The sequence below is a fragment of the Accipiter gentilis genome, chromosome 16, assembly GCF_929443795.1.
Source record: "Accipiter gentilis chromosome 16, bAccGen1.1, whole genome shotgun sequence".
NCBI lineage: Eukaryota > Metazoa > Chordata > Aves > Accipitriformes > Accipitridae > Astur > Astur gentilis.
In genome coordinates, this window is record NC_064895.1 from 19301425 (window position 1) to 19311149 (window position 9725).

At 44.4% G+C, this 9725-nt stretch overlaps 1 protein-coding gene across 1 annotated transcript; it reads right to left on the minus strand.

Annotated features, from left to right (window-relative positions):
* Positions 1–3682: 3682 nt before the first annotated feature.
* RDH14 (retinol dehydrogenase 14) lies at positions 3683–9325 on the minus strand. Its single transcript, XM_049818733.1, has 2 exons — positions 8933–9325; positions 3683–5477 (listed from the first exon to the last, which is right to left on the minus strand). The coding sequence occupies exons 1-2, from the start codon at positions 9302–9304 to the stop codon at positions 4860–4862; spliced, it is 990 nt and encodes a 329-aa protein (XP_049674690.1). The 5' UTR covers positions 9305–9325; the 3' UTR covers positions 3683–4859.
* Between the last annotated feature and the right edge of the window lie 400 nt (positions 9326–9725).

A 9725-nucleotide genomic window follows, 5' to 3' on the forward strand; every position in this document is an offset into this window, starting at 1 on the left:
GTGGTAGCTAAAACGCTAAGTAAAAAGTCTAGAGGGAGGTCGTCATTTTCTGTTATGAGAAATAGCAGCACCGTTCTGGGACAGATCAAAAATAGCAATTCAACTGTGGAGGCCTCCCGGATCGTTTTGCAAGTCAATTACTCTCTAAGTGATTAGTTTGGAAAAAGTTATGTGAAAAAGGGAACAGGCCTCCCATTTTAAAATTATTTGTATGACTCTTGCAAGTTGTTTATTTTCTTTATAGCCTTAGGTGGAAAGAAATTAAGTCTGCTTGAAGTGGGAATTATCCACATTTTTCAGCAAAAGCATAATCACACTGCACATTCACAGGGCTCAGGCTTTGAAGCCTGTGAAGCGTTCACTTAGTAGGAAGCTTAGGCAAACCAGGCAACCACTGAAGAAAGAGAGGAGAGTTTAAATATTTCTGGTTTTATTGCATCATGGAAAAACTGATCATTTATCTCATTAAGATGGAGAATTTTTACTGGAGAACCCCCACTGGGTTTATAAGCTTGCCTGCTGCGTTGACTGTAGTAACTGAAAGAGCAGCGTTGTCCCTTTGCCTGGGGATAGATGTTGGCCTTTGTGGCAAGGTAAGGAAGGTAAATTGGTGACAGATTCAGAGTATTTTTTTAAAAAAGTACATAGGTCTCCCTTGACTGAAACAGATGGGGCATATAAAATAAATACATGCAACTGCAATTTAGTTCACTTGCAGAAACCTCAGCTATAATAGCTACATGTGTGCAGGGAGGGCTGGCTTATAGCTAGGGCCTGGGACTGAGAATCAAAAGAAAGAAAAAAAATTTAAAAAAAGGAAATTATTTCTTTCTTAAACTCTTGGTCTATCCGTGAGGGAAGTTGGTTACAGGGCACTTTGAAAAGCACCATAAAAGGTGAATAAATTGTACTGAAGCAGTTAAAAAATACTCCCCTTGAGACACTTGAAGCCCGTTTCTCTCGACCATTACACAGAGAGGTTTCCTCCCCTCGGCTGTGCGGGTGCGCTCTCCAGCTGCAAAAGCAGGCGGTGAGTATGTCTACCTGGATGCAACTTTAAGCAACCGAGCTCAACGCTGAGCTCAAGCCCGACAGATCCGCCCCAAGCCCAATGTCTCATCACGTACGAAAGCAGCGCAGGTGGCTGGTGACAATCCCGTGCTGCGATCGGCTCTCCTCTCCCCTCAGCCCCTCCGCACATCGTTGACAGCTCTCCCTGTCCGCCTTTTAAAATGAGGGATTAAATTGCACCTGCACGCACATATGCACACACATACTCTCATGCACCAATTTTAAAATAACCCTTTTAGAGTACAGTTAGTCTGCAATGTTGTTGCCATACAAAATACGATCATTGAGAGATGGGACTGCTTAGAAGCATTTTCACTCGTTGCTGAGAGTGGCCAAAGGCTCCAGCAGGGAAAGTTTGCAAATAGCCGAAGTTAATTGCTGCGGTGGCCCTCCGCCTCTCGGCTACGGCAGGGCAGAGGCATTTCCCCCATGAAAAGCAAAAGGGCAGGGGCTACGTTCTCACCATTCACTGTGCCCTGTACACATCCCAGCCAGTTTTTAAATCCCCAGGGCACGGGTACTGAGCGCTGGCCCAACGCTGCTGGTGGACCCAAAATCAAATGCTGAAATTCTAACAATTTATGTAAGATAGCTGAAAGTACATTTTGGCTTTGGAAGGAGTTGCCTCGTAACATTTACGTTTATGACAGACTTCGACAAGATCTTAACCTCAGCTGTGGCTTCCTTGCATATCTGTAATGTACTTGCCAGCAATGTGATCAGTGTCTGTACTTGCCAATGAAAGCTGCATTTCCACTGGCTTTACATGCTATCCCTGGTCACTGCCTCTTTCATGCTGATTTTTAAAAAGTTTAATTCTTCATGGGAAATAACTTTAATTTGAGGGTGGTGGTGGTCATATGGTGGTGATGGTGGAAGGAGGCATCTGGAATCAATCCTGGTTTTGGCTGCATGCTCTTGATATAAAATGTTTATACAGTAGTAATATACAGAGCTTGCCACATCTTTCTGGAGACACTGTTACACTGGGGTGAAGTGTGAAGGTGCTGGTCTCCTCTTATGAGCATCCTCTACCAGCTCCAAGAGAAGACATTCAGCCGGCAGTCCTCAAAACATACACATATAATCGGAGCTTACTACGATACTGCAGAGTAGAGTAGAGTAGAGATACTTCCTTAGCCAAAATGCATGGTTCTAACCTAGACTGAGTCAGTGTTACTGCTTGTTAAAGTAAGGGCTCTTCTTTGGTTTTGCACTTACATTTTGCAAGACTGGTTGACCTATGAGGTCTCCAGTTCCTAGATGCTACTAGAATAACAAAAACATCACATAAACAAACATTAACACCAGTCTCAAGAGAGTAATCAAAGCTTTCTGGTCCACAGAGGCTAAATTACATTCAACCTCGAAAGTGACAAATTTTACTTATTTCAGACATTGAAAAAAGCTTACCTGCCGGTAAGTTCCTAACAATCCACCCTTTCAAATTGTTTTCAGGCAATATTAATTCATTAATATTCCATTAAGGGTATCATGTGATCACTCTCCTACTCTGGAACGAGGCCTGCAATTTAGTTATGATTGCAGGAATGTAATCCCTTTCTGACAAGGGCTCTTATTTCCATGATGTTTCAAAAGAAAATAAAACCAAGCACCTGGGAGATGTATGAAGCACTACACATTACGCAGCCATACCACGACTGGGACTTCTTCCACACCTCTTATTTCAGTACAAATCCCCCTTTGCTGTTTTGAAGGAAAGTGCACACCCTATGTTGGTCATTCAGTCTGAAAAATTATATATTTCTCTGCTCTTCAGTCAGTTTCAGTGCAGTTCTTTACCACAGTATTTTCAGACTAGCCATCACCATTCTCCACCTTTGCATCCAAGGCATTCCTTGCAACAGGTACACACGTTTCAGCAGTGGAACAATACAGTAGTGTTCCTTTAGTATCACTACAGCAGTACTGAAAACACAAACCCAAGTTTGGTTCAGCTTCTCTCTTTACAGAGAAGGTAATGAACTTTTAATTCTTTAGATAGCTGTTTAAAGGTGCTGCGTGCAGCTATTTCCAAGTATTTGGAATAAGAATGTGAAATGCAACACTGAAGATCAAAGCAGAACATCTCTTAGCATGTTACACACCTCCCTCTGGCATTACTGAGAACTTTTGTTCAATGCTCAGAGTATGCTTTAACACCACACCCATCTCTACACCTTGCCTTACAGTGAGCAGTGCAAAACTCAACATGTTACAAGATCTCAAAAACCTGTTCTGTTTCGTAGCTTGCCTTGTGATTTTCTGGAATGCCACCTTCCATCCCCACCCAAGTCACTCACCCAGAACACAATCCTGCTGGTGAAGGGCAAGGCTCGATCAGGTCCACGCCACTGTGCAAAAGTTAAAATATGCTGAGAGTCTGAGTAAACAGTCAGAGAAAGAAGCTCAGAAATTTGGCTGGTTGCTACCTGAAGTGCAGAACTAATACCTATTTAGAAGTAGATAATAAGGTTCTACTGAATACATCAGTTATTGTTGATACTCCTTCCCTTGAGTAATATTTCTTAAGATGGATCACTCTAAATCATTCTTCCATATTTATTCTATATATCTTAAATGCTAAAATATTTTATTACAGCAGAGCAAAACAAGAAATCATAAATGTCAATATGAACCCAGTAGTTATATGAATTAGAAAAAAAGAATAGATCAGCACATCTCACGTAATACCCATGTAGCTATTTCAAGCCCATTTTATTCCTACCAACCCTATGTGACAAGGTCCCTAAACCAATACAGATGAATCTTCTGGTTTGAAACAAGCCTACCGTGTCAAGACCACCGGTTTCCAACATATCTTCCACCACGAAAGAACGAACACTATGTCTTTTTTAAAAAGATTTTTATTAAAGAATATTCAGTCAGTAAGCTGTATTAGACAGACTTATCTAATCTCATCACTGAGTTAAAGTGCCATAAGTCAAGCCAAACACACACACTGAAAAGCATTCTCTTCCGTCTAATCTGGGCAGTGTCTCATGAACTTCATGTGCACACAATTCGTGACATGCAAAGCCCTATCAAGACCATAACACATCCATCAACTATGTTTTTAATGAAACCCAAGGTGTCTGCGTATCAATAAATAGCAAGTTTAGCACACATGAAATTCAAAATACGGCTTGCACAACCAAGTGTATGTACTCATCGAATAGCAGCAACATCACTCAAAAAAGTTGACTTTGTGCTTCACAGCTAAACTGTACACGGTTCAACAGTTTTGTTCACTGAACCATGGGGCTGGCAACAAGTCTTTGAACAGCACTCAGAGGCCTAAATGATTACAGTGTAAGATATTGGTAAAACTGTTTATTCTATTTTTCATTGTGATGGCTTAAAAAAAAGACAACAATCCTAATATTATTATTAGGATCTATTTTCAAAACCTTTTTACAGGAGAAGTGTTTCACCATCAGTACCCTGCATTGTCCAGCCCAACTACAAATAGTGGAACATGACAAATATGCATATATATTGCAAAACACAGTTCAATTTTTATTTGTAAAACACGAGTTTCCAAGCAGATTTAACCAGAAATTATATTCACACCCTCAAACTATTTCAGACTTGTTTTGAATGCCTGCGTCTATTAAAGAAAGATTGTCCTTTATTTCAAAACAGAGTTCCAGCATAAATCACTCCTCTATTTAATACCTATTGAGCAGAGTAATCTGTATTCCCACAGCACTTAAAGTGAGAATCACACTGTTGCAAATGTGTGTTGCATAGTTATCTGCATTCTATTTGCAGATACCCCCTGGCACTTATTTCAATAAGCCAACCATCACTTCACTGATATCCCACAACTTTCTTGCAACCAAATCATCCATGGCTTTGGGCAGGAGTTCCTCCTCTTTGCAGTCCCCAAAATATTTTCCTGACACGCCTTCGACATCAGGAGAAGAAGCCAAATAAATAGAAGTCTGGGCTCCTTCCAGAGGTGTTTTGAAGAATGCCCATGACACCAAGTTGAATAGGGGTTTTGCCAGCAAAGGAATGTTCACGTATCTGCCTAGATTTGTTCTGACAATCCCAGGATGAAGTGAATTGACAGTGACTCCTGTCCCTTCTAATCGACGGGCTAGCTCCCTTGCAAATAATATGTTAGCCAGTTTACTCCGACTGTAACAAAAGCTTTTATTGTAACTTATTTCACTGTTCAAGTCTTCAAAGTTGATCTCTCCATATTTGTAAAGCTTTGAGGATACTACCACAATCCTGCTGGGAGCAGAATTTTTGAGGAGGCCCAGAAGAAGGTTGGTGAGCAAGAAGTGACCCAAGTGGTTTACACCAAATTGCATCTCAAAACCATCCTCTGTCTTCATGTATGGACACTGGAATATGCCTGCATTATTTATGAGAACATCCAGCCTTGGCTCTTCCTTTAAATAGGAAAGAAAAAAATCATTCAGTTTTATCATTGTCATACAAAACATACTATTATGCTTAATAATTCTCATTGGCCCTTGTTAAAAATAATTTCATTCCTAGTCTTCTGAACTCTAACTTCCTGATATTCTCTTAAAGCATTGCTGAAAAAAACCCTGTTAAATTGATCTACCACTAAACTTAGTACCTGACCCCAGTAGGATGCAGGTACACAAGAGTAGGTCTGTATCTACTTTTAATGCAGGCAGAGAACATTATCATCTGCTTCTCCAGGAGCTGCTTCTTCTATAGCAATTCAGTGATAATTTACCTTTGTGATGAGTTTTGTTTTCCTCTAAAAAGTAACCTCTTTATTGCACTGCAAAAGCAGACACATTAATTTATGGCAAACCTCACCCATAGGCAAGGGCTCTACCATGCAAAAGATGCGCAAAAATGGAACAAAAAGAGCGAGCTTACAGAACTAACCTCATGGTTGAAGAAAAAGCATCAAACTGTAGACCCATTATCTCACTGGGGAGATGTCATGAAAACTTTGCAAAACAATGTTCTCTTGATTTTAAACACCATCTTATTTTAAAATCGCTACACTTCATTGTGCAGCTTGGTGACAACTATAGAGCAGAATTCATTATAGAAAAGTAACAGTCATGATCCTAAATTGACCAGGCTTCATACAACAATTGGAGTCTAATATGTGCACTCAAGAACTTAGGCATGTCTACAGGACCATGGCTTGAAATTTTTATGACGTGCTCAGGACGTGCTATTGATGATGGATCAGTATTCTGGTTCAGGTCAGGAGAAAACAGAGACTCTAGGAGGTATGTTACAGAATCAGGAAACACAGTTCATTAACAGAGTGGTATGGACAGTTTAAGTATATGTATAATACATCATACACTTCATGTTTCAGCACCCACTCAAAAACTAAGAGCTCTCCAATTCACCCAAACCATTAACTTTTTCAAAAAATACACATTAAAGCTGCCTAAATAAGCTCCGAATTCAGCACTTTCACCCACCTCTGACAAAAAGACTGTGAAAGAATCATAGGAAATTTATGCCTGCAAGAACCAGAAGCAAAATTATTTACTCTATAGAAAAAGCAGCACGAGTTTTCTTTGCTGCTAATTCTTTAAACCCCATGCACAGACTGTAAGGCAAGCTGAACTCATTTGGGGTCATTTTGATGATAAAAATAAGAGAACCTCAACATTAATTTTATACTATTTGCCTTTTATTTGACTGCCACTAGCAGCAAAGATACAAAGAGAGCAAAACCCAAATCTGCACTTGGCATTCACTTAATGATGCTGGCATCCGATCACACAAAACATCAAGTACTTCAACCTCAGACTCATTTCCATGGGACTTGAGGTTGCTTAGCATGTCATATAATTGGGTCCCTGAGGCATGATCCAAAGAGCATCAAACTCGCTTCTCCTCTTCACCCAAAGGAACATAATGGTTACTATCACTAAACAAGGACAGGACTGAAGAAGTACTGCTCACTGAAGTGGTACTCGTTTCTTCTCTAGAGAAAAACATTGGTTTAGAAGCCTTCTGTAGCATCTGACTGGAGGATTTATTTTGCAAGACTTAACAATTCAAGAAGCAAGACCTCTACTTGTGCTATTTTTTTGAGACTCCTAAATAGAATAATAATATAGAGTAATGCAATCAGTGCCAAGCAGGCAGCTATGACCAAATGCAACAGAAAGCAAAATAAATAGTTTTGACAGGCAATGCTACTCTTTGCAGCTTCTGAGCTTGCTTCCATTTTTCCACGGAGCCCTCCAACATCTCTAAATCTTTTACTTTTTGCAGTGAGGCTAAGGAGTGAAAGATGTAATCCCTTGCAGTTCTGGAAAGGAAAAAATCCCACAAACTGAGTTAGGCGGTGGGAGTGCATTGTTTCCCCATCCTGCCGATATTTAAGTTTTCATCTCAAATAAAACACACAAAAAACACCCCAAACAAATGGCTCCAAAAAAGAAGTCACAGGTTAGAGAAGACAACATGAACATGGATGGAACAGCTTTTGAAAGTACTACTTGAACTCACATCCCTTGTCACTGAGCTGCTTTTAGAATTATTTTGAAAATGGAAGTTAGAACGCAGGTGTCAGTAGCACTCTGCAGATATACGCACTCTTTTTCTCCACCCTCTTCACACTTAAAAGTCACTTGTACTGGATTTACCAATAAAGAGAGGCTAATAAATTTACGTTTGGGGATATTTTGTACTATAAAAGCTATAATTTTAAAAATTTAGGCAGTATGCTTCTTTTCTGGTGTTTACTCTGCATATCATTTTGTATATGCGTATCTTCCCAAAACACTGAAGCAAGCTTAGACCTTACCACTGTATTTGTATGTATGAATGTGCGTAACTACACAGAGCCCCACTAGAGAACTTAGGACCTGACTTATTCCAAATGTTTAAGTTTTAGAAAAGCTATCCGAGAATTAATGCGCTAAAGTCCTCCTCTGTTTTTTTCCCCTCTCACAACAGCATCTGAGCATCTTTCAAGTACTTCACGAGCTCTGCTCTGAGCAGCAGCAGAACTTATTAAGCCTGGCTTCCCATGACTTCCAAGCCCACTCACGGTTTGAGTGGCAAGATGAGTCCCAACTGATGGTGTTCATGGGAATGGAATAACGCCTCCAACGGTGCCTCCCTCTGCTCGCTGGTGTCTAATAACGCAGTGGAACTCATCTAGTGGCATTTCTGTCAGGCAAATCATCTGGATGCCCTCGTTCTCCTTAAACTCGGGTTTTCAGGAAATCTGCAGAAACTTTAAAGATGTCTGTCTACTAAACCCTGCTAGCAGCAGCCACGAAATTTAAAAAGGCGGGGGGTGGGGGGGAACGGGCTGAGGAGGTGGCAGAAGGGTGGCTGGAGCTGTGAGCAGCATACTCGTGTCAACTTTCATTCCTTTGGAGACAAGGCTGGGCTCTAACCCTAACTTAAAATAACAACGGCAGGTTACTGTAGAGTCGAAGAGAGGGAAAGGAAAGCAAGCAATTCGTCATAGAGGAACAAGTGCCTCCTTTTCAGAATAGAGCGGTACTAGAACAGCCCGGACTACTCTAACAGCCCAAGCTAGTACGACACTGACGCTTCGAGGTGCCGACTTAAAACCGTCGCCCACTTACTCCCACCCTCCTCCCGAACCCCGCGGGGAGCTCGGCACCACCCCGTACCCCCAAACCGGACGGCGGCAGCAGGCACAAGCCCTGCGAACGCGGAGCCCCCGAGAACGCCGCCACCCCGTCAGCACCCGCCCATCACCTCAGGCACCCCGCGCCCCCTCCCGGGGACAGGCTGAGGCCGCCCGGTCCCTGCCGGCAGGCCCGACGGGCCCCGGCAAGGCCCCACGGGCTCCGGCAAGGCCCGACGGGCCCCGGCAAGGCCCCACGGGCCCCGCGCCCCGCCGCCGTACCTGGAGGACGCGGTGGCAGAAGGCGCGGACGGAGCGGAGCGAGGCCAGGTCCAGCTCGCGGACCACCAGCTCGCCGCCGCCCTCGGCCTCGGCCCGCTCGCCCAGCTCGGCCCGGATCTCGCGGGCCGCCCGCTCGGCCCGCGCCCGGTCGCGGCAGCCCATGATGACGCGGGCCCGCATCCGCAGCAGCTCGGCCGCCGCCGCCCGGCCCAGCCCGCTGTTGGCGCCCGTGATGATCACCGTCTTGCCCCGCATGGAGGCCCCGGCCCCGGCCCCGGCCGCGGCCCGGGCCTCGCCCCGCAGCCAGCGCCAGGCGGCCAGGACGAGCCCTCCGCCCAGCGCCAGCGCCGCCGCCACCGCCGCGGCGGCCATCCCGCTGGGCCGAGCGGCGCTCCGCCCGAAGGGGCCGCCCCCGCCTCGCCGGCCGGCCGGCGCTGGGGTGCGTTAGTATTGGCCAGGCGCGCCGCAGGGCTCTGTGGGGATTGTAGTCCTCCGAATGTAATTTGCGTGTACCGGGCGGGGAAGGGGGGGAGGGGGGAGGGTGCTGCTGGGCGCTGAGGCGAACTGGCGCGGAACAGGCTCGTAAACCCCGAAACGTCCAGGCTGAATCTTGGTTTTCGTCCCGAAGGGGGGATGGGCAGCGACAGGGAGAGAGCCGGCTGGCCCGGGCCAAAACCAGACCAGGGACTGCTCTAATTCTAGAATGAATTAATTCTACAACTCTAGAATTAGAAGGCAGTGGTAACAGCTGAATGACAGAGATGGGCTAGTCCTAGGCCCCAAGAGCCTTTCC

Bases quoted from the DNA above. Each gene is read 5' to 3' on its own strand.
- RDH14 (XM_049818733.1), bottom strand. From the start codon at position 9,304: ATGGCCGCCGCGGCGGTGGCGGCGGCGCTGGCGCTGGGCGGAGGGCTC. The intron at 5,478-8,932 runs GTACGGCGGCGG...TCCTATTTAAAG, and splicing joins TCTGCCACCGCGTCCTCCAG to GAAGAGCCAAGGCTGGATGT.